Raw genomic sequence first — 25,606 nt, 5'->3', positions numbered from 1 at the left:
AGCTTTGCCACTCTTGGCATTCTCTCAACCAGCTTCATGAGGTAGTCACCTGGAATGCATTTCAATTAACAGGTGTGCCTTCTTAAAAGTTAATTTGTGGAATTTCTTTCCTTCTTAATGCGTTTGAGCCAATCAGTTGTGTTGTGACAAGGTAGGGGGTTATACAGAAGATAGCTCTATTTGGTAAAAGACCAATTCCATATTATGGCAAGAACAGCTCAAATAAGCAAAGAGAAACGACAGTCCATCATTACTTTAAGACATGAAGGTCAGTCAATATGGAACATTTCAAGAATTTTGAACGTTTCTTCAAGTGCAGTCGCAAAAACCATCAAGCGCTATGATGAAACTGGCTCTCATGAGGACCACCACAGGAATGGAAGACCTAGATTTACCTCTGCTGGAGAGGATAAGTTCGTTAGAGTTACCAGCCTCAGAAATTGCAGCCCAAATAAATGTAACAGAAGCATCTCAACATCAACTGTTCAAAGGAGACTGTGTAAATCAGGCCTTCATGGTCGAATTGCTGCAAAGATACCACTACTAAAGGACACCAATAAGAAGAAGAGACTTGCTTGGGCCAAGAAACACGAGCAATGGACATTAGACCGGTGGAAATTTGCCTTTGGTCTGGAGTCCAAATTGGAGATTTTTGGTTCCAACCGCCGTGTCTTTGTGAGACGCGGTGTGGGTGAACAGATGATTTCCGCATGTGTAGTTCCCACCGTAAAGCATGGAGTAGGAGGTGTTATGGTGTGGGGATGCGTTGCTGGTGACACTGTCTGTGATTTATTTAGAATTCAAGGCACACTTAACCAGTATGGCTACCACAGCATTCTGCAGAGATACACCATCCCATCTGGTTTGGGCTTAGTCCCACTATCATTTGTTTTTCAACAGGACAATGACCCAACACACCTGCAGGCTGTGTAAGGGCTATTTTACCAAGAAGGAGAGTGATGTAGTGCTGCATCAGATGTCCTGGCCTCCACGATCCTCTGACCTCAACCAAATTGAGATGGTTTGGGATGAGTCGGACGGCAGAGTGAAGGAAAAGCAGCCAACAAGTGCTCAACATATGTTGTAACTCCTTCAAGACTGTTGAAAAGCATTCCAGGTGAAGCTGGTTGAGAGAATGCCAAGAGTGTGCAAAGCTGTCATCAAGGCAAAGTGTGGTTATTTGTAGAATCTCAAATATATTTTGATTTGTTGGTTACTACATGATTCCATATGTGTTATTTCATAGTTTTGATGTCTTCACTATTATTCTACAATGTAGAAAATAGTAAAAATAAAGACAAAACCCTTGAATGAGTAGGTGTTCTAAAACTTTTGACTGGTACTGTATGTTTAGGGAAGTTTGACGTAGGCAATGTTTGAGTGTGTGTGTGCCTTCCCATATCTTGTCATGCTGAGGAAAATGGACAAGAGGCTGAGGTTACTGACAAAACAACAAGCCCCAAGTGACCCACTGGAACGGCCCACGACCTCAGTCGACATTTAGAGTTGCATTCAGTATGTTCCTTCGCCCACGCTGACAGTCATTGCTATGCAGAAGGTCATCCCGCTATGGGGGGAAGGCCTGTGTGACTGGGCCGTTTACTCTGACACATCACACCTCCCATTGGCGTTGCTTAGCGGTTGCCTCACTAGCAGGTCGTGATGGTGGGCAGGAAAGTCACAGGCTGGACAGTATTCTCTCAGCTCCTCCTCATCGTGATGTGATAGTGTGTACCTTAATCGACATCCACGTCATTGGCGCCCGGCGAGCAGTTAGAAGTGTGCATTGTTAATGCAAGCATACCATGCAAGCTGTTGATTTGTTAACATGTTATTTTGGATCCATATAACAGAATGCCCATATAGTGTATGATAAATCCTCTACTACTGACAATAGAGGTAGCAAACTCAATCCGATGTTCTCTGGAGGTAAAGACATAACCTTTCCAGTCAAACGCGTTGCCCTACGGCAGAGAAGTGTGGGTGTGTTGGTGCTGTGTGTTTTCACCGCGCCCAGCCCACTCTCTTCATGGGCTATTGGCTTGGCTGTACACACACTTCCCTGAGAGCTGGGCTCTGAGCGTTGTCTGGGCTGGGTAAAGTATTTTCTCTCATCCTGTGCCTCTGATGGAGGATGATAGGTTGTTAAGGGCCCTGGAGTACTGTGTTAGATCAATCCAGATGCGTCATGATGCAGTTGCTGCATAACGCTCCCGTCTTGAGGAGCCGCTTGGTGAAATCTGAACAAAACACTGTGGACTAACCATCTCAATTGTTTTAGAGTTGAAGAAAACACAGTGCCTCTGACTAACAGGAGATGACGGCTAAATCCAAGAGAAGCTTCACCACAAACTCTACCTGTCGTTTTAGAGTTTCCCCAGAAACTTCCTGTCTTTATTATTTTCCTTTCTGTAGCCGTGGCAGCCGCATGTGTTGCTAACACAAGGGAGTTTTAATGAGGCTTTTGTGAAGTTAAGCATAGCTCTCCCACTAACACTATTAGCATGCTAATGCAATTCGGCAGCATTCAATGAGTTTGATGAGCTTTCAGCTCTGGACTGAGAAACTGTCCACCAGCAGCGCCCCACCCAATCTCCCAGAGCAGATCGGGTAATCCAACTCAATTAAAAGCCCCCACTGTTAACACCATTGAAATGCAAAGTAAACGCAGGACGTGATGTAGTTGATATTCAATTCCCCAATCCCAGATGTATGGTTGCAGATTTTTAGGGGCATTCCAACTCAGCAACTTTGAATCATGTAAAAAATAAATTCATGTAATTCTTCGTTTGTATGCCACAATACCCCCAAATGAAAAAGTTGCACATTTCCAGTTTTCTGTTTATTGTACTTCTATTCCATTGTATTGTGCAACCTTGCACACACACACCTGCTCCCTGTCTGGCTTCAATACAATTCTAGTGTCATGATTAATCAGTATCTAACTGCCCCTGTCTCTCACCAGGTGTTCTTCAGAGCGGGGACCCTGGCCAAACTGGAGGAGCAGAGCGACGTCCAGACCAGACGCAACATCACCATGTTCCAGGCTGCCTGCAGAGGATACCTGGCCAGACAGGCTTTCAAGAAGAGGAAGGTGAGTGAGCGCTCTCAACCCAGTTCTTACCATCCCAAAGCCCAGCTCAGATTAGATGGCGAAAGGAGCAAAACTGACCTTAGATCAGCAAAACTGACCGTTTCTTGCCACTCGACCACGTCACACAGTGCAGTGTTGGTTCCTAATGCCTACACTTTCAAAGCCAATGCCTGTCGTTGACATTGAAGAGCTGTGTATCCCTTGCCAGTACAGAAAGTACTTGTGTCAGGGTTGCTTTGCTGCTCTCTTTGTTCTCTGCCTCAGACAATGTCTTGGGAAAACTCTGAAAGGGACTGAAGCTTCCCATTCTATCATATGGTTATTTGTCCCCTCCGACAACTTTTTAATTTCTCTTCCATTATAGTGAAGTTAGTCAATGTGTTGCCATGAAAACCACAGAGAAGACGCGTGCTTCTTTCAGAGAGGAAGAGAATATTCCCACCGGAGCATTAGAATGATAGTTTCACTCTCCCTCTCTCTTTACTCGCTCTCACTCTCTCTACCCTCTCTCTCTCTGCCTCGAATTAATGGCATGCTTTCGCTCCATTGCTAGCTCTGCCACCCACCTCTGTGGGGCAGTTTAGCGGCTCACTAAATCAGAAGTTCATCAGAGCACGGTGTCATAAATCTATCCTGCCTCTGCTGGCCCCCGGCCCAGCTGATAGCCTTCCATCTGCTCCTCTGGGACACACACACACTCCCCCACGTTCCCTCAATCACAGCCTTATCGATTACCGCACCAGAACACACACACACACACCTCGCCTTATCCCCTGCCCTCTCACTCTCTCCCTCCATTTTAGCATTCCTCTCTGTCTCTCACACTACGACCTGACCTCTGATCTATGTAGGGGTGATGCGGTTCAAAAAGGAAAGGACTGACAAGTAGTAGGACACACCTACAGTACAGTACAGGCTCTCTCCTTACCTATTTGAACAGTAATAACTTTATTCATACACGTCACAGCCCCTGTACCCTGCCTTTCCCAACAATCTTTCTGTCAAAGCATGTTCTTGGTGGCTGGCACAGTGGAGTGGTGGGGGGAACTGGAAGGGGGTAAACAGTGGGGCTGGTCTTCCTACAGGGTGTGATTATTATTGTAGACGCCTGTCATAATCCCTGCTCCAGTCATGTGGGGGAGGTCTGGGACTGGAGACAGACACGGCAGGGACAGGGCTGTGTGTGTTTGGCGGATGAAAACAGCCCACACACACCCTATTTGCCCCACCACACCAGAGTGAGCATGACGACCAGGAATATAACACCCTCCACTGAATGACTGGAACCACCGGTGGGGATCTATTCAGCTCTGTGTGTTGTCCTGGACTGTCCTGTGGTGTGTGTGTGTGTGTGTGTGTGTGTGTGTGTGCATGTCTCTGTATTTGTATGTTTGTCTGAGTGTGTGAGGGGGAGAGAGAGTGGTTAGTGTGAATGAATTGTGTAGCAGTAGCCTACATGTGAGTCTTGGTGTGTGCATGTCTGTTTGGAGAGATTGGGCTTTGACCGCTGTTTTCCTAGGCCCTGCCATCCTCATCTCTGGTAGTTCTTTGGTGCTAAGCTGGGCTCAAGGTTGCTGTCTGTAAATTGCTTTTCAAGGACAGTGGGCTTCTCTTTACTGCTCTGCCTCCTGTGAAGGAGTCCTGCCTGTTTTATTTGAGTTCTGCCTCTCTCTGTAAGTAACACAAGTTTTTCCTCATTGTTTGTTTTGATTTAGGAACAGGATATTGATAGTTTCCTTTGTTGGAGACATGTTTAGTTGTAAACGTCTGCATCCTAGAACATCCTAGAACAGCGCCGGAGAAGATGGCTGCCGTTTTACAGCCCTCTAACCAATTGTACTATTATGTGTGTTTTTCCGCGTTATTTGTAATTTATTTTGTACATAATGTTTCTGCCATCGTCTCTTATAACCAAAAAGAGCTTCTGGATATCAAGACAGCGATTACTCACCTCGTATTGGACGAAGATTTTTTCTTCAACGAGGCGGCCGCGAAGGATATCATACAGACACCCGACAAGGCCCAAATCCCCGTCATTCGCATGAGGAATAGACGGAGATATCGTGGACGTAGGTCGGGGTGCCTTGTAAGGATCCGACGGCGAGCGAGTAAACTGCCACTCCCATCAATCCTATTAGCCAATCTTCAATCATTGGAGAACAAATTGGATGACCTAAGATTACGGTTATCCTACCAACGGGACATTAAAAACTGTAATATATTATGTTTCACCGAGTCGTGGCTGAACGACGACATGGATAACATACAGCTAGCGGGCTATACGCTACATCGGCAGGATAGAACGGCTGACTCTGGTAAGACAAGGGGTGGCGGTATGTGTATATTTGTAAACAACAGCTGGTGCACAAAATCAAATACTAAGGAAGTCTCGAGGTTTTGCTCGCCTGAGGTAGAGTATCTTATGATAAGCTGTAGACCACACTATTTACCAAGAGAGTTTTCATCAATATTTTTCATAGCTGTCTATTTACCATCACAAACCAATGCTGGCATTAAGATTGCACTGAATGAGTTGTATAAGGCCATAAATCAACAGGAAAACGCTCATCCAGATGCAGCGCTCCTAGTGGCCGGGGACTTTAATGCAGGGAAACTTAAATCCGTTCTACCTCATTTCTACCAGCATGTTAAATGTGCAACCAGAGAAAAAAAAACTCTGGACCACCTTTACTCCACACACCGAGACGCATACAAAGCTCTCCCTCGCCCTCCATTTGGCAAATCTGACCATAACTCTATCCTCCTGATTCCTGCTTATAAGCAAAAACTAAAGCAGGAAGCACCAGTGACTCGGTTAATAAAAAAAGTGGTCAGATGACGCAGATGCTAAGCTACAGGACTGTTTTGCTAGCACAGACTGGAACATGTTCCGGGATTCTTCAGACAGCATTGAGGAGTACACCACATCAGTCACTGGCTTCATCAATAAGTGCATCAATGATGTCATCCCCACAGTGACCGTACGTACATACCCCAACCAGAAGCCATGGATTACAGGAAACATCCGCACTGAGCTAAAGGGTAGAGCTGCCGCTTTCAAGGAGCGGGACTCTAACCCGGACGCTTATAAGAAATCCCGCTATGCCCTCCGACGAACCATCAAACAGGCAAAGAGTCAATACAGGACTAAGATTGAATCGTACTACACTGGCTCTGATGCTCGTCGGATGTGGCAGGGCTTAAAAACTATTGCAGACTACAAAGGGAAGCACAGCCGCGAGCTGCCCAGTGATACAAGCCTACCAGACGAGCTAAACCACTTCTATGCTCGCTTCGAGATGAGAGCACCAGCTGTTCCGGATGACTATGTGATCACGCTCTCCGTAGCCGATGTGAGTAAGACTTTTAAGCAGGTCAACATTCACAAGGCCGCAGGGCCAGACGGATTACCAGGACGTGTACTCCGAGCATGTGCTGACCAACTGGCAAGTGTCTTCACTGACATTTTCAACATGTCCCTGACTGAGTCTGTAATACCAACATGTTTCAAGCAGACCACCATAGTCCCCGTGCCCAAGGACTCTAAGATAACCTGCCTAAATGACTACCGACCCGTAGCACTGACGTCTGTAGCCATGAAGTGCTTTGAAAGGCTGGTCATGGCTCACATCAACAGCATTATCCCAGAAACCCTAGACCCACTCCAATTTGCATACCGCCCCAACAGATCCACAGATGATGCAATCTCTATTGCACTCCACACTGCCCTTTCCCACCTGGACAAGAGGAACACCTACGTGAGAATGATATTCATTGACTACAGCTCAGCATTCAACACCATAGTGCCCTCTAAGCTCATCACTAAGCTAAGGATCCTGGGACTAAACACCTCCCTCTGCAACTGGATCCTGGACTTCCTGATGGGCCGCCCCCAGGTGGTAAGGGTAGGTAACAACACATCTGCCACACTGATCCTCAACACGGGGGCCCCTCAGGGGTGCGTGCTCAGTCCCCTCCTGTACTCCCTGTTCATCCATGACTGCATGGCCAGGCACGACTCCAACACCATCATTAAGTTTGCCGACGACACAACAGTGGTAGGCCTGATCACCGACAACAATGAGACAGCCTATAGGGAGGAGGTCAGAGACCTGGCCGTGTGGTGCCAGGACAACAACCTCTCCCTCAACGTGACCAAGACAAAGGAGATGATTGTGGACTACAGGAAAAAAAAGAGGACTGAGCACACCCCCATTCTCATCGACGGGGCTGTAGTGGAACAGGTTGAGAGCTTCAAGTTCCTTGGTGTCCACATCACCAACGAACTATCATGGTCCAAACACACCAAGACAGTCGTGAAGAGGGCACGACAAAGCCTATTCCCCCTCAGGAGACTGAAAAGATTTGGCATGGGTCCTCAGATCCTCAAAAAATTATACAGCTGCACCATCGAGAGCATCCTGACTGGTTGCATCACCGCCTGGTATGGCAACTGCTTGGCCTCCGACCGCAAGGCACTACAGAGGGTAGTGCGTACGGCCCAGTACATCACTGGGGCCAAGCTTCCTGCCATCCAGGACCTCTATACCAGGCGGTGTCAGAGGAAGGCCCTCAAAATTGTCAAAGACTCCAGCCACCCTAGTCATAGACTGTTCTCTCTGCTACCGCACGGCAAGCGGTACCGGAGTGCCAAGTCTAGGTCCAAAAGACTTCTCAACAGCTTCTACCCCCAAGCCATAAGACTCCTGAACAGCTAATCATGGCTACCCGGACTATTTGCACTGCCCCCCACCCCATCCTTTTACGCTGCTGCTACTCTGTTAATTATTTATGCATAGTCACTTTAACTCTACCCACATGTACATATTACTTCAACTACCTCAACTAGCCGGTGCCCCCGCACATTGACTCTGCACCGGTACCCCCCTGTATATATAGCCTCCCTACTGTTATTTTATTTTACTTCTGCTCTTTTTTTCTCAACACTTTTTTTGTTGTTGTTTATTTTTACTTTTTTTGTTAAAAAGAAATGCACTGTTGGTTAAGGGCTGTAAGTAAGCATTTCACTGTAATGTCTGCACCTGTTGTATTCGGCGCATGTGGCCAATAAAATTTGATTTGATTTGATTAAGAGTGATTGTCATTCCTCACAGTGTGGCTGGCTGAGGGTCAGACTGGACTGGAGAGGGTTGTGTAATGCTGGGAGGTAGAGGTCTTCAAGGGTTCAAAAAGTTGGACCCCTTCCGAAATGGACCTGGTGCTTTGCCATCCGCACTCGATATGCACAAATATATATTTTTAAATATAGAGACCCGTTCCGAACAGAACCGAGGACAACTAGACCCGTTCCATGTAGAACTGGTCAGATCCAGACCCGGTCCGAGTGAGGGAAGCAGCAGAAAAGCCCTTTTTTAAGCTACTTTATTAACCAGAGCTGATAAAGTGCGAGAAGAGGGAGAGAGAGGAGCCGCTCTAGCATGTGGGGGAGGGGCCGTACTGTGAGTGAGTGACATGGGGAGGAGGGAGGGAGCGACGTGAGACAGCAACCAACCAAGCCGACTCGTGCTACAGTAGACTAAAAGCTGCCATAGCTAGGTTATTTATAATCAAATATGAGTACGTAGTACCTGTCTTGACTGCATCATTACATTTACATTTACATTTTAGTCATTTAGCAGACGCTCTTATCCAGAGCGACTTACAGTTAGTGAGTGCATACATTATTTTTCATACTGGCCCCCCGTGGGAATCGAACCCACAACCCTGGCGTTGCAAACGCCATGCTCTACCAACTGAGCTACATCCCTGCCGGCCATTCCCTCCCCTACCCTGGACGACGCTGGGCCAATTGTGCGCCGCCCCATGGGTCTCCCGGTCGCGGCCGGCAACGACAGAGCCTGGATACGAACCAGGATCTCTAGTGGCACAGCTAGCACTGCGATGCAGTGCCTTAGACCACTGTGCCACTCGGGAGAAGTGGCACAGTGGTCTAAGGCACTGCATCAAACTGGGAGAAGCTAGTTAAGCTAGCTAACGTAAGCTAGCTAACGTTAGCTAGCTAGGCTAATTGAGGCTGCAGTGCATGCGCTTTCTCATCCTGCAGTTACAAATAACAACTCCATTCAGAATATTAAATAGCAGTTTGCCTACTGGTGGCTCTTTGTCGTTGTAGCCTATCCTTCTCCTTTAACTTTTAATTCCGTCATTTTAATTCCATCTTCCATTGATTAGATATCTCCTAAATTTTGCCACACACGGGGGCTCTATGATTGTAGCCTATTGCCGCTCTAGAACACTTCTCCAAAGGCTTTTGTGAGCCAAAGTTCTGCTTTACAATGTGTTTCTGTGTACAGAACAGCACCCTACTCTCCAGCAGTTCTGAAAGGTACAAGACCCTACCCTACAGCAGTTCTGAAAGGTACAGGACCCTACCCTCCAGCAGTTCTGAAAGGTACAGGACCCTACCCTCCAGCAGTTCTGAAAGGTACAGGACCCTACCCTCCAGCAGTTCTGAAAGGTACAGGACCCTACCCTCCAGCAGTTCTGAAAGGTACAGTACAGGACCCTACCCTCCAGCAGTTCTGAAAGGTACAGTACAGGACCCTACCCTCCAGCAGTTCTGAAAGGTACAGTACAGGACCCTACCCTCCAGCAGTTATGAAAGGTACATGACCCTACCCTTCAGCAGTTATGAAAGGTACAGGACCCTACCCTACAACAGTTCTGAAATGTACAGGACCCTACCCTCCAGCAGTTCTGAAAGGTACAAGACCCTACCCTCCAGCAGTTCTGAAAGGTACAGGACAGGACCCTACCCTCCAGCAGTTCTGAAAGGTACAGGACCCTACCCTCCAGCAGTTCTGAAATGTACAGTACAGGACCCTACCCTCCAGCAGTTCTGAAATGTACAGGACCCTACCCTCCAGCAGTTCTGAAATGTACAGTACAGGACCCTACCCTCCAGCAGTTCTGAAATGTACAGTACAGGACCCTACCCTCCAGCAGTTCTGAAATGTTCAGTACAGGACCCTACCCTCCAGCAGTTCTGAAATGTACAGTACAGGACCCTACCCTCCAGCAGTTCTGAAATGTACAGTACAGGACCCTACCCTCCAGCAGTTCTGAAATGTACAGTACAGGACCCTACCCTCCAGCAGTTCTGAAAGGTACAGGACCCTTGTTACGAACCCCGTGGCTCTAAACATCTAGGGTGGATGGACATGAGACCCGTAACATAAATTCATGTAAATTATAAGTGTGGCATGGAATAGTGAGAACAAATAAGACACAACTACCATGAACTACCGTCAAACACAAAGTGTTTATTTATGAACACACGGTAAGGGTATGGGAAAAAGGGCTGAGCAGGACCCAAGAAATGAAACAATAGTGTAAAACCCCCTAAACTGATCTAGCCTGCCTAAAGAACCGCTAGGCTACTGCTACCATACAAAAATACAGTGGGTGGTCCGCTCAGGTCTAACTGGTGTTTATAGACAGATTTCGTCCTACGGGTAATGTACGCCCAAGGGCATCTAGCTTAAACCCCCCTTTCCCAAAAAAACACACAAAGCTACTAAACAGGGTAATCATCAACTAGCGAGTACACAACACACAGGACACCCCCGTGTCCATACTCACATATGGCAAAAAGTCTCTCTCTCTCAACAAACACAAGTCTAGTTTTTATAAAATGGGATGTGTGATTGAACAAACGAATAACAGGTGGTGCAATTAACAGGAATGTTCACTGATTGGTCCAATCAGCAGACACCTCAACGACCACCAATCAGGAACATACAGGACACCTGTGATTAGGGCAGAAAGAGTAGAAACACACAAAAACACAGGATACCTGTATCCGTAACACTCCCACCCTTAAAAGAGCAAACCACAATGGTTTGCGACACACGTACTATCACAACCCCAAATTCACAAATCATCCTACCGGGATAACAAAAAAAAACCTAGATCATTACACACGAGACAAAGCATCTGCCAACACATTATCTAACCCCTTTTTGTGGCGGATCTCCAAATTATAATTTTGCACGACAAGTGCCCAACGCATAAGGCGTTGGTTCTGGTTGTACATCCGGTGGAGAAAAACTAAGGGGTTATGGTCAGTATACACTACCACTGGTAATGCACTGGAACCAACATCAACTTCAAAGTACTGCAGAGCTAACAACAAAGCTAGAGCTTCTTGTTCAATGGTGGAATAGTTTGTCTGACATTTGTTAAATTTCCGTGAAAAATAACAGACAGGATGGTCCACTCCACTCTGGTCTTGCTGCAGTAGAACAGCACCAGCACCTCTGGCACTTGCATCTACCTCCAGTTTAAACGGCCGGCTCAAAATCTGGCGCAGCAAGAACAGGAGTACTACACAAGAGTGCTTTAGCAGTGTTGAAAGCAGTACAACAATCTTCAGACCATACAAATTTTCTCGCCGGACTGAGCAAATCCGTTAATGGAGCAACTACCGCAGAGAAATTTTTACAGAAACTACGGTAGTAGCCAACCATCCCTAAAAAACGGCGTAGCTCTCTTCTGGTGGTAGGTGCGGGAAATGCGTTTATAGCTGAGACCTTGGCATCTACAGGGCGCACCTGACCATGGCCGACCTGTTTACCAAGATAAGTAACAGTAGCCTTCCCAAACTCGCACTTTGCTAAGTTCAGGGTTAGAGAAGCGGTTGCTAGACGTTCACACACTACCCTTAGAGTGTTAACATGATCAGACCACTCAGTTGAATAAATGACCAGATCATCAAGGTAAGCACTACAATTAGGAACTCCAGCCAATACTGTGTTAACCAGGCGTTGGAAAGTGGCTGGTGCGTTCCGCATCCCAAATGCCATGACAGCATATTGTAGGAAGTGATCTGGGGTCACAAATGCAGAGATGTCGGAGGCACGTGGGGTTAACGGCACCTGCCAGTAACCTTTTAGAAGATCTAATTTGGTTACATAGGTAGCAGCACCAACAGTATCAATACAGTCATCCAGTCTGGGTAACGGGAACGAGTCGGGCACTGTGACCGCATTGACTTTCCGATAGTCCGTACATAATCTGGATGTCCCATCAGGTTTAGGAACCAGAATGCACGGAGAACTCCAAGGACTTGAACTTGGCATAGCCAGGTTATTCTCCAGCAAATAACCGACCTCACCCCTCATTATCTTTCTCTTAGCGACGTTGACACGATAAGGATGTTGCTTGATAGGTGCAGCGTTTCCAACATTAATGTCATGTTCTAACACATTTGTACATGTAGGAACATCATTAAAAAGACATGGAAAGCTGTGTAATAGTCTCACAATATCATCTGACTGTCTGTCCGTTAAATGAATCAGGCTTGACGGGAGAGACAGCAGCATCTCTGAATTGGGCAATCTAGCACACTGCTGCTGAGTATTGCGCAACTCCAAACCATCTCCGTCCACATCATTAACATGACCTCCCACTACAGCCGTAGCAGCAACAGAGACAGCCGACTCGGCCAGTTTCTCTGGACTGTCTACCTGAGTAACGGGTCTGTTGTGGTATGTCTTCAACATGTTAACGTGGCACACACGAGATTGGCGTTTTCTATCAGGAGTCTGTATCACATAGTCAGTTTCAGTTAGTTTCTTTTCAATGACATAAGGACCAGAGAAACGTGCTGACAATGACGCTCCTGGCACAGGCAACAACACAAGAACTCGGTCACCTGGCTGCAGTGAACGAGAAACAGCCTGTGTGTCATAGTGTCGTTTCATCCGTTTCTGTGAGGAAGACAGCGCTTCCTTTGCTAGAGCACAGGCAGCATGTAGGCGCTCACGAAAGCGACTAACGTAGTCCAACACATTTTCTTTCACACACAACTCTTGTGACAAAAACTGATCCTTAAGGACTTTCATAGGTCCTCTCATGGTGTGTCCAAACACCAGTTCAGCTGGGCTGAACCCTAGGGATTCCTGTACTGTCTCACGGACAGCAAACAACACTAGAGGAACTCCCTCATCCCAATCTTTCTCAGATTCCAAACAATATTTACGGAGCATAGACTTCAGGGTCTGATGCCAACGTTCAAGCGCACCCTGAGACTCTGGGTGATATGCGCTTGACACACGGTGTGTAACTGACAAGGATTTTAACACTTGTTTGAAAAGTTTAGAAAGGAAATTCGCACCCTGATCAGTTTGTATCACCTTAGGTAATCCAAAAGTTGAGAAGAATTTGATCAACGCTTTACTCACCAACGGAGCAGTAATCCTTCGCAGAGGAATGGCCTCTGGGTACCTGGTGGCCACACACATAATTGTCAACATAAACTGGTTACCAGATTTTGTTTTTGGTAATGGTCCAACACAATCAACCATCACATGTTCGAATGGTTCACCTATGGCCGGTATGGGACAAAGAGGCGCGGGGAAATAACCTGGTTCGGTTTCCCAACTACTTGACAGGTGTGGCAAGTCCGACAGAACTGAGCCACATCTTGTTTTAAACCAGGCCAAAAGAAATGTCGCAAAACACGATCATAAGTCTTGGTGACTCCCAGATGTCCGGACCACTGGTGATCATGAGCGAGGGATAAAACATTTGGTCGAAAGGCTGTAGGAATCACTATTTGGTAAACAGCATTCCAATCTCCGCCAGCGTCAACATGGGATGTCCATTTACGCATGAGGAGATTACCATCAATGAAGTATGCCATGTTTTTCTTCTTTAGCTCGTCTTTTGAGACAACACTAGAAAAACATTTAGCCAGGCTAATGTCAACCTGTTGGTTAGCGATCAGCTGCTCACGAGTAACTGGTAACTGTATGGCCTCAGCAACAAGTTCCACATCCTTCTTCCTTTCTCTGGGCTGTTGGTCAGACTGCACCAGCTTACCAGAGGTAGCACCCGAACTATCCTCTGGGTCACACTCTCTGAATAGAATCGTGTTCGACAAATCTATCACTTCACCCACTTGTGCGTGCTTGAGCACGTGTGACAGCACAAGCGGGGAACACATCTGGATAACCCTGTGCCAGCTCCTCGGAGAGAGACTGGTCACTTTTATCCAATACCTCCAATATGGGTATTACCTTTCCTCCGGCAATATCGTTGCCCATTATAAATGTCACACCTTTTACTGGCAACATAGGACGTACGCCAACTCTGAACAATCCACTGACTAACTCAGAGTGTACGTTCACAAAGTGCAATGGCACTGGGACGAAACCCATTTCAATTCCTTGTACTAACACACTGGAACCACAATATGTATTACTGGACAAGGGCAACACATCAGCGAGTATGAACGACTGCGCCGCACCAGTATCTCTGAGGATTCTAACTGGACGCTGAGACGCTTCGTCATCTGATATAGAAACAAACCCCTCAAAAATGAACGGTTCATAACTGTGATCTGGGACAGGGACTTTCAAACCACATTCACTATGAGGCTTCTGTCTTGATTCCGGCCTTACAACCGCATTCGAATCAGCCCAACACCCGTTGGCGGCCTGGCGTGCTGAGGCACCCCCGGTTTGCGTTTAAGCAAAAAGCAATCACTAACCAAATGTCCCACCTTATGACAATAGAAACAGTGACGCACATCTTTTGGGCGTGCTGGATGTACTGCTGGTCGACTAGGATTAAAAGTTAGCAACTCCGCAGCCCGGCTCTCCGTACGAGCCGAAAACACGCTCTTATGCGTCAACACAAACTCGTCTGCCAATACAGACGCTTCCGACAGTGAGGATACTTTCTGTTCGTTCAGATAAACTACAATGCGTCCGGTAAACAATTTTTAAACTCTTCTAACAAGATTAACTCCCGTAGAGAGTTAAAATCAGTTACCTTACTAGCACTGTGCCATTTGTCAAACAGATTTCCTTTGTCTCTAGCAAACTCCACATAAGTCTGAGTAGGAGACTTTTTATGAGACCTAAATCTCTGTCGATATGCCTCAGGAACAAGCTCATAGGCACGAAGAACAGTAGCTTTGACCACCTCATAATTCAAACTGTCTTCAAGAGGTAGCGCTGCCAGAACCTCTTGGGCTTTACCTGTTAGCTTACACTGAAGTAATAGGCACCATACCTCGTCGGGCCATTTCAATGCTACCGCTATACGCTCAAACACACTGAAATAGGAATCAACCTCTGACTCCCTGAACACAGGTACCAAGGTGATCTGTCTACTAATATCAAATGTAGCAGACGACACCGCTGGTGAGGCTGGCTCACTAGCAGGCATAGTATGAGCAGAGACTAACCTCGCTGTTTCTGCCTCTAGTTCCATTTTACGCATCTCCAGTTCCATCTTACGCGTCTCCAGTTCTTGATCAAGCCTACGCGTCTCCAGTTCCATCTTACGCGTCTCCTGTTCTGCCTCTAGCTTACGCGTCTCCTGTTCTGCCTCTAGCTTACGCGTCTCCTGTTCTGCCTCTAGTTCCATTTTACGCATCTCCAGCTTGTCTTGCCTGATTTGTGCCCGCTCTTCCGCCTCTATTTGGAGCCGTGTCGAGCGGACATCCATCCTGGCATCACTGTCAGTCAGTGGGGAGAGTGGGTCATAACGGGGCAATGTGGCTGGAGCCTTAGCCTCGTCCTCAGACACTGATGGGCTTACAGAAACAGCAACCACATCCCCTACAGGAGCAGCAGACTCAGGCGGCGGTAACACAAGCACTCGCTCGCTCAACAATATCGCTAGCACTACTTCCCTAACTTCTGCTTTCACTATACCCCTCGGTATGGGTACAGAAAAGTGGTCAGCCAAAGCCTGTAGATCCACTCTACGACAATTCTCAAAAACCTCCCACGTAGGGGTTTTCCAAAAATGCCTCCAACTCAAAAGTAGCCATCCTACTAGCAACACGAGCCGTCGACTACTGAACACACAAAAAAAACAGGTAGTTACAGCTGCTAAGCTCAACACTGAACCAGACACTAACTAATTTACATGAGTAGCATGGGATAGATAGGATCCCAGACGAGCCCCCCACTTTATGTTACGAACCCCGTGGCTCTAAACATCTAGGGTGGATGGACATGAGACTCGTAACATAAAGTGGGGGCTCGTCCGGGATCCTATCTATCCCATGCTACTCATGTAAATTAGTTAGTGTCTGGTTCAGTGTTGAGCTTAGCAGCTGTAACTACCTGTTTTTTTTGTGTGTTCAGTAGTCGACGGCTCGTGTTGCTAGTAGGATGGCTACTTTTGAGTTGGAGGCATTTTTGGAAAACCCTACGTGGGAGGTTTTTGATAATTGCCGTAGAGTGGATCTACAGGCTTTGGCTGACCACTTTTCTGTACCCATACCGAGGGGTATAGTGAAAGCAGAAGTTAGGGAAGTAGTGCTAGCGATATTGTTAAACGAGCGAGTGCTTGAGTTACCGCCGCCTGAGTCTGCTGCTCCTGTAGGGGATGTGGTTGCTGTTTCTGTAAGCCAGTACAGTATGTTCAGTACAGGACCCTACCCTCCAGCAGTTCTGAAATGTACAGTACAGGACCCTACCCTCCAGCAGTTCTGAAATGTACAGTACAGGACCCTACCCTCCAGCAGTTCTGAAATGTACAGTACAGGACCCTACCCTCCAGCAGTTCTGAAAGGTACAGGACCCTACCCTCCAGCAGTTCTGAAAGGTACAGTACAGGACTCTAACCTCCAGCAGTTCTGAAAGGTACAGTACAGGACCCTAACCTCCAGCAGTTCTGAAAGGTACAGTACAGGACCCTAACCTCCAGCAGTTCTGAAATGTTCAGTACAGGACCCTACCCTCCAGCAGTTCTGAAATGTACAGTACAGGACCCTAACCTCCAGCAGTTCTGAAAGGTACAGTACAGGACCCTAACCTCCAGCAGTTCTGAAATGTACAGTACAGGACCCTACCCTCCAGCAGTTCTGAAATGTACAGTACAGGACCCTAACCTCCAGCAGTTCTGAAAGGTACAGTACAGGACCCTAACCTCCAGCAGTTCTGAAATGTTCAGTACAGGACCCTAACCTCCAGCAGTTCTGAAAGGTACAGTACAGGACTCTAACCTCCAGCAGTTCTGAAAGGTACAGTACAGGACCCTAACCTCCAGCAGTTCTGAAAGGTACAGTACAGGACCCTAACCTCCAGCAGTTCTGAAATGTTCAGTACAGGACCCTACCCTCCAGCAGTTCTGAAATGTACAGTACAGGACCCTAACCTCCAGCAGTTCTGAAAGGTACAGTACAGGACCCTAACCTCCAGCAGTTCTGAAATGTACAGTACAGGACCCTACCCTCCAGCAGTTCTGAAATGTACAGTACAGGACCCTAACCTCCAGCAGTTCTGAAAGGTACAGTACAGGACCCTAACCTCCAGCAGTTCTGAAATGTTCAGTACAGGACCCTACCCTCCAGCAGTTCTGAAATGTACAGTACAGGACCCTAACCTCCAGCAGTTCTGAAAGGTACAGTACAGGACCCTAACCTCCAGCAGTTCTGAAATGTTCAGTACAGGACCCTAACCTCCAGCAGTTCTGAAAGGTACAGTACAGGACCCTAACCTCCAGCAGTTCTGAAATGTACAGTACAGGACCCTACCCTCCAGCAGTTCTGAAATGTACAGTACAGGACCCTACCCTCCAGCAGTTCTGAAATGTACAGTACAGGAACCTACCCTCCAGCAGTTCTGAAATGTACAGTACAGGACCCTACCCTCCAGCAGTTCTGAAAGGTACAGGACCCTACCCTCCAGCAGTTCTGAAAGGTACAGTACAGGACCCTACCCTCCAGCAGTTCTGAAAGGTACAGGACCCTACCCTCCAGCAGTTCTGAAAGGTACAGTACAGGACCCTACCCTCCAGCAGTTCTGAAAGGTACAGGACCCTACCCTCCAGCAGTTCTGAAAGGTACAGTACAGGACCCTAACCTCCAGCAGTTCTGAAAGCTACAGGACCCTAACCTCCAGCAGTTCTGAAAGGTAGTTATAGTAAGGTTTAGTTCAATGTGTTTTCATTTGATCATCTGATTCTCAGGAAGTTGAGGTTGTTTTATTTAAGTTGAACTCAATGATTTAAGGATCTATTTACACACACAATGAAGACTTTGCAGAATTCTAGCTAAGAAGCCAAGGCATGTTTTAGAGTTAAATGCGTGTTGAGGAGAGTGGTAGTGGTGAATATCTGTGAGGCTTGTGTCGTATCGAGGTAAGCTGGTTTGATATTTACAGGAAAATGTTCTCTATGTACAGCTAAGCAAGCAGACTCAAACTTGATTACAAAGCAGTGCCGCGTGTTACATTTTAACCTTTGGCCCATATTTCTCAGAGACACAAGACACGACCATGAAAGTGTTGACTTCCTTGTCTGAACACTGACGTCCCCACTGCCCAAAAATCTATTTGTTTGTTTCTCTCTGTCTGTTTGATTGCTCCGGGGGGCTCCCCGCACCTTGAAGTCCTCTCTGCCTGAGCCAAACCCTCACAGGGATTTGTTTTCAAAGTGCTTTGAGGGAGAAAGAGAGAGAGAAAAGAGAGAGAGAAAGCGAGAGAGAGAGAGTGTCCCTTCTCTGAAACGGTGCTTCACAGTGGGGGAATAGACGAATAGAAGGGATACGGTGTTTGAAGCCCACAGCCTCCTCTCTCTCTGACATTCATGTGGAATGAATGAGCGGCGGCATGGTGAAGAAGAGGATGGAGGAGCTCTTAAGACAAAGCTTCTTCCCTGACTGGGAACAGGTGTGTGTGTGTGTGTGTCAGCAAAGGCTTTGTAGCTGCACAGACACTCAAAGGGAACTCTGTAAAGGAGAGGCAGAAGGCAGAGTAAAAAGGGAGACAGAGACAAAGAAAGAGATAAATTAATACATTCTGCTCCTGTGTCTCTGTAAGACCATCAATACCTGTTTGACACAGAGACAGATCCTCTTTCTAAAGGCTGCAATATCTTAATCTAAATCCCTCTAGTGTTGTAGATGAGCTCTCTGTATGGCTGAGGAACAGAAAGATCAACACTGACATTTTCAATGGGGAACCCCCCCCTTATTGAGTCTACACATGATTTGTTAGACTTGTTTAGGTCTAAGCATGACAAACAAGCTTTAGAGGAGATAACCTGCATGCCTGTTCAGTCAGTGACCAGGATGGCTAAGTGCCATTTATGTGCTCTCAGGGCGTGACGAATAAGAATCGTGTTCTCCGTCATGGCAACCCCAGTGGATGCGGTTGCATTGTGCTGCTCTAATTGGGTTGCCAGATAATGTGTGGTTTATTGGAGATGCCCGTGTAGCGGGAGCGTGTAGCTCCTCCTAATGCCTTTTTAACAGGGTGCCAAAGTGGAATCGATGTTTGATTTAATTTCTCTGAAGAGCTCTGTCTCAGCTCTTAAAGCCGTGAGAAGCCAGAAGAAGTTTGGATTGTCTTGATTCTAGCTCGCCCAAATCGTCACAGTTGATGCAAGTGCCTGTTATCGTGCCAGTAGACAATGACACTAAGCAATGCCATTTTTCTTATTTTATTTATTTATCAAAAGTTACATATTTGATACATACAGTGCATTCGGAAAGTACACTACTCAAAAAAATAAAGGGAACACTTAAACAACAAAATGTAACTCCAAGTCAATCATACTTCTGTGAAATCAAACTGTCCACTTAGGAAGCAACACTGATTGACAATAAATTCCACATGCTGTTGTGCAAATGGAATAGACAACAGGTGGAAATTATAGGCAATTAGCAAGACACCCCCAATAAAGGACTGGTTTTGCAGGTGGTGACCACAGACCACTTCTCAGTTCCTATGCTTCCTGGCTGATGTTTTGGTCACTTTTGAATGCTGGCGGTGCTTTCACTCTAGTGGTAGCATGAGACAGAGTCTACAACCCACACAAGTGGCTCAGGTAGTGCAGCTCATCCAGGATGGCACATCAATGTGAGCTGTGGCAAGAAGGTTTGCTGTGTCTGTCAGCGTAGTGTCCAAAGCATGGAGGTGCTACCAGGAGACAGGCCAGTACATCAGGAGACGTGGAGGAGGCCGTAGGAGGGCAACAACCCAGCAGCAGGACTGCTACCTCCGCCTTTGTGCAAGGAGGAGCAGGAGGAGCACTGCCAGAGCCCTGCAAAATGACCTCCAGCACGCCACAAATGTGCATGTGTCTGCTCAAACGGTCAGAAACAGACTCCATGAGGGTGGTATGAGGGCCCGACGTCCACAGGTGGGGATTGTGCTTACAGCCCAACACCGTGCAGGACGTTTGGCATTTGCTAGAGAATACCAAGATTGGCAAATTCGCCACTGGCACCCTGTGCTGCCTGCAACATCCTCCAGCATGACCGGTTTGGCGGTGGGTCAGTCATGGTGTGGGGTGGCATTTCTTTGGGGGGCCGCACAGCCCTCCATGTGCTCGCCAGAGGTAGCCTGACTGCCATTAGGTACCGAGATGAGATCCTCAGACCCCTTGTGAGACCATATTCTGGTGCGGTTGGCCCTGGGTTCCTCCTAATGCAAGACAATGCTAGACCTCATGTGGCTGGAGTGTGTCAGCAGTTCCTGCAAGAGGAAGGCACTATGGAAAATATGGGAAACCAGGCCTGCTATTCATAGCAGACTTCGAAAAGGCATTTGATAAAGTTCGACTGGGGTTTATATAAAATGCCTGGAGCATTTACATTTTGGAGAATCTCTTATAAAATGGGTCAAAATCATGTATAGTAACCCTAGGTGTAAAATAGTAAATAATGGCTATTTCTCAGAAAGTTTTAAACTGTCAAGAGGAGTGAAACAAGGTTGTCCACTATCGGCATATCTATTTATTGTGGCCATCGAGATGTTAGCTATTAAAATCAGATCCAATAATAATATCAGAGGATTAGAAATACAGGGCTTAAAAACAAAGGTGTCATTGTACGCTGATGATTAATGTTTTCTTTTAGATCCACAACTAGAATCCCTCCACAGCCTCATAGATGATCTATATACATTTTCTAACCTCTCTGGATTACAACCAAATTATGACAAATGTACTATATTACGTATTGGATCACTAAAAAATACAATTTTTACATGACCATGTAGTTTACCAATAAAATGGTCTGATGGTGATGTGGATATACTCGGAATACATATCCCAAAGGAAATAAATGATCTCACTTCAATAAATTTTAATAGAAAGTTAGCAAAAATAGATAAGATCTTACTACCATGGAAAGGAAAATACCTGTCAATTTGTGGAAAAATCACCCTGATTAACTCTTTAGTATTATCCCAGTTTACCTATTTGCTTATGGTCTTGCCTACGCCTAGCAAACAGTTTTTTAAATTATATGAGAAAAAAATATTCAATTTTATTTGGAACGGCAAGCCAGACAAAATTAAAAGAGCATATTTATATAATGAATATGAATTCGGAGGACAGAAATTATTAAATATTAAAGCATTAGACCTATCACTAAAATCTTCAGTCATCCAAAAGTTATACTTAAATCCGAACTGGTTCTCAAGCAAATTAGTAAGATTGTCTCACCCAATGTTCAAGAAAGGCCTTTTTCCCTTTATTCAGATTACAACCTCTCACTTTCAGTTATTTGAAAAGGAAATAATCTCCCAAATGTCACTATATCTAAAACAAGCCATAGAAAGTTGGTTGCAATTTCAATTTAATCCTCCAGAAACGACAGAACAAATAATGCAACAAATAATGTGGTTAAATTCAAATTGACAAAAAAACTTTATTTTTTGACAGAATGTTTAAAAAAGGTATAATCTTCGTAAATTATATCATCGGTAGGACTGGTGGAGTTATGTCGCACATGCAGCTAACAAAAACATATGGAAATGTCTGCTCTACCCAAAATTACAACCAAATAATTGCAGCCTTACCGCAAAAGTGGAAGAGGAAAGTGGAAGGGGGAGAAAGTAAGGAACTTGTCTGTCGGCCTTGCATTAAAGAACATAATTGGTTAAGGAAAACTGTGATAAATAAAAAAGTATATCAGTTTCACTTAAGGACCAAAGGATTGACAGCCGTCCCATATAGATTGCAAAATAGTTGGGAAGAGATCTTTGATGTACCGATCCCATGGCATAGTGTTTATGAACTGACACGCAAAACGACACCGGATTTAAAAATTAGAATCTTTCAATTTAAATTATTATATAAAATTCTTGCTACCAATAGAATGTTATTTATATGGGGGATACAATCTTCCCAGCTCTGCAGATTTTGCTGTGAAGAGACAGAATCATTAGATCATTTGTTTTGGTTCTGTCCATTTGTAGCTTGTTTTTGGACACAGGTCCAGGAATGGCTAAAGGATTGCAATATTTACCTGGAACTAACCTTGCCGATAGCATTACTGGGTGATCTGAAAAGTCATAGTCAATCAATCAATAATATAATAATACTTTTAGCAAAAATGTTTATTTTTAATTCACAATCTGTAGAAGCAATGAGAATAGAAAGGTTCAGAACTTTTGTAAAACATCACAGTACGGTTGAAATATATATTGCAAATAGAAATCCTATATGGATGGTGTTAAGAGATAGATGGGAGGTATTGAATAGAGTTGAAGGATGGGACTAATAACAAATAACAACAAATAATAACAAAGATAGCTAATAATGTAAGCATACTGTGTCCATAATAAGTATATAGGTTGTATGTTGGGAGCTTTTGGGAAAGAGCACAGTTAGAAAGATATGGCATATAGAAGCAAACCGGATGGACATCATGAAAATTATCGGAGAGGTTGAGAGTAGAAGAAGTTCAGGAGCAAAAGATAATAATATATATATATATATATATATATATATATATATATATAATAGAATTATAGTAAAATTAACTCTGTCCATAAGGTGTAGATAGTAAGTATAGACCAGAAGTAGAGGCCTGGGCATTGTTGTTCACTAATTTACTCCAAGTAGGGAAAGGATGGTGGGGTTGAAAAGTAATAAAGGGGAGTATATATATTTTTAAAAAAACATGGGGGATTGGAAGTGATGCAGACAATTACATTGATAGAAGATACAATCTATCTGCAATATTAAGCTGATCCATCCCCCCCCCAAAAAAAAAGAGGAAGGCATTGATGCTATGGACTGGCCCGCCCGTTCCCCAGACCTGAATCCAATTGAGCACATCTGGGACATCATGTCTCGCTCCATCCACCAACGCCACGTTGCACCACAGACTGTCCAGGAGTTGGCGGATGTTTTAGTCCAGGTCTGGGAGGAGATCCCTCAGGAGACCATCCGCCACCTCATCAGGAGCATGCCCAGGCGTTGTAGGGGAGGTCATACAGGCACGTGGAGGCCACACACACTACTGAGCCTCATTTTGACTTGTTTTAAGGACGTTACATCAAAGTTGGATCAGCCTGTAGTGTGGTTTTCCACTTTAATTTTGAGGGTGACTCCAAATCCAGACCTCCATGGGTTGATACATTTGATTTCCATTGACAATTTTTGTGTGATTTTGTTGTCAGCACATTCAACTATGTAAAGAAAAAAGTATTTAATAAGATTATTTCATTCATTCAGATCTAGGATGTGTTATTTTAGTGTTCCCTTTATTTTTTTGAGCAGTGTATTTTAGACCCCTTTTTCCACATTTTGTTACGTTACATTTTAAAATGGATTTAAAAAAAAAAAATCCTCATCAATCTACACACAATACCCCATAATGACAAAGCAAAAACAGGTTTGTAGACATTTTTGCAAATGTATTACAAATAAAAAAGACTAAACGTATTTACATAAGTATTCAGACCCTTTGCTATGAGACTCGAAACTGAGCTCAGGTGCATCCTGTTTCCATTGATCATCCTTGAGATGTTTCTACAACTTAATTGGAGTCCACCTGTGGTAAATTCAATTGGTTGGACATGATTTGGAAGGCACACACCTGTCTATATAAGGTCCCACAGTTGACAGTGCATGTCAGAGTAAAAACCAAGCCATGAGGTCGAAGGAATTGTCCGTAGAGCTCCGAGACAGGATTGTGTTGAGGCACAGATCTGGGGAAGGGTACCAAAACATTTATTCAGCATTGAAGGTCCCCAAAAACAGAGTGGCCTCCATCATTCTTAAATGGAAGAAGTTTGGAACTACCAAGATGCTTCCATCCTGCTTCGGCAGGGACTGGAAGAGGATTGAGGGAAAGATGAACGGAGCAGTCCAGAGAGATCCTTGATGAAAACCTGCTCCAGAGCGCCCAGTACCTTAGGCTGGGGCGAAGGTTCTCCTTCCAACAGGACAAAGACCCTAAGCACACATCCAAGACAACGCAGGAGTGGCTTCGGGACAAGTCTCTGAATGTCCTTGAGTGGCCCATCCAGAGCCCAGACTTGAACTCGATCAAACATCTCTTGAGAAAATAGCTGTGCAGCGGCGCTCTCCATCCAACCTGACAGAACTTGAGAGGATCTGCAAAGAAGAATTTGGGAAACTTCCCAAATACAGATGTACTAAGCTTTTAGCGCCATACCCAAGAAGACTCGAGGCTGTAATCGCTGCCAAAGGTGCTTCAACAAAGTACTGAGTAAAGGGTTTGAATTCTTATGTAAATGTGATATTTCCGTTTTTTATTTGTAAGAAATTACAAAAATTTATAAAAACCAGTTTTTGCTTTGTCATTATGGGGTATTGAGTGTAGATTGATGAGGGGGAAAAAACAATGAAATCCATTTTAGAATAAGGCTGTAACGTAACAAAATGTGGAAAAAGTCAGGGGGTCTGAATACTTTCCCGAATGCACTGTATTTGTGATACATATAGATATCTATTTCAAAGAACTTGAAGAATCCTACAGGTTGGCCGACATAACCCCAGACACAAACACCCACACACACAGTTTCCTTCATTGTAAGTCCCTCTGCTCCTCTGTGTGTGTTTCAGATCCAGGACCTGGCTATCCGCTGCATCCAGAAGAACATCAAGAAGAACAAGGGAGTGAAGGGCTGGCCCTGGTGGAAGGTGTTCACCACAGTACGCCCCCTTATAGAGGTCCAGCTCACAGAGGAGCAGATACGCGGCAAAGACGTGAGTACACAAACTCTATACACACCCTCCATCTACTGTTGATCAGGGGTGTAATCACTACTTCAAACAGTTGTAAAATATTCAGTTTTGCAATGAAAACTAGCGTTTCTATTGGACAGGTTCAGCAAACAGGAATGGACCTACCGGAATCTGTCCAATAGAAACGCTAGTTTTTGTTGCAAAACAGAAAGTCTTTCCAACTGTTTGGAGTAGTGATTACACCCCAGAATTTGATTCCCTCCCCCTGCTTTATATAGACTATACAGATTTAGCTCCCTCTAATACTGTAATACATTTTCTCTCTCCCCCCTCCCTCCCTCGTTCTGTCTATCCGTTCCCAGGAGGAGATCCAGCAGCTGAAAGGGAGGCTGGAGAAGGTGGAGAAGGAGAGGAACGAACTGAGACTCAACAGTGACCGCCTGGAGAGCCGGGTACACACACACGCACACACACACACACACACACACAAACTATGTTGCAGACTAGAATAAGAGAACACATTGTACCAGAGGATCTGTCTGTATAAATAAAGGATGAACAGATGAAGGTTATAAG

The 25,606-nt window shown here is 45.4% G+C and overlaps 1 protein-coding gene across 13 annotated transcripts in view; it reads left to right on the top strand.

Annotated features, from left to right (window-relative positions):
* Window positions 1-25,606, top strand: part of LOC121567752 (unconventional myosin-XVIIIa) — a 166,142-nt gene that overhangs the window by 105,124 nt on the left and 35,412 nt on the right. For all 13 annotated transcript variants that reach the window (XM_045218701.1, XM_041877997.2, XM_045218688.1 and 10 more), the window contains 3 exons: window positions 2,966-3,094; window positions 24,908-25,051; window positions 25,393-25,482. In XM_045218701.1, the coding sequence (XP_045074636.1) occupies window positions 2,966-3,094; window positions 24,908-25,051; window positions 25,393-25,482 (363 nt within the window). The remainder of the gene's footprint in view (window positions 1-2,965; window positions 3,095-24,907; window positions 25,052-25,392; window positions 25,483-25,606) is intronic.

This window comes from Coregonus clupeaformis, chromosome 6 (assembly GCF_020615455.1).
Source record: "Coregonus clupeaformis isolate EN_2021a chromosome 6, ASM2061545v1, whole genome shotgun sequence".
In the NCBI taxonomy this organism is placed as follows: domain Eukaryota; kingdom Metazoa; phylum Chordata; class Actinopteri; order Salmoniformes; family Salmonidae; genus Coregonus; species Coregonus clupeaformis.
Note: the sequence above shows the minus strand (reverse complement) of the source record. Positions and strands in the feature narration are given on the sequence as shown.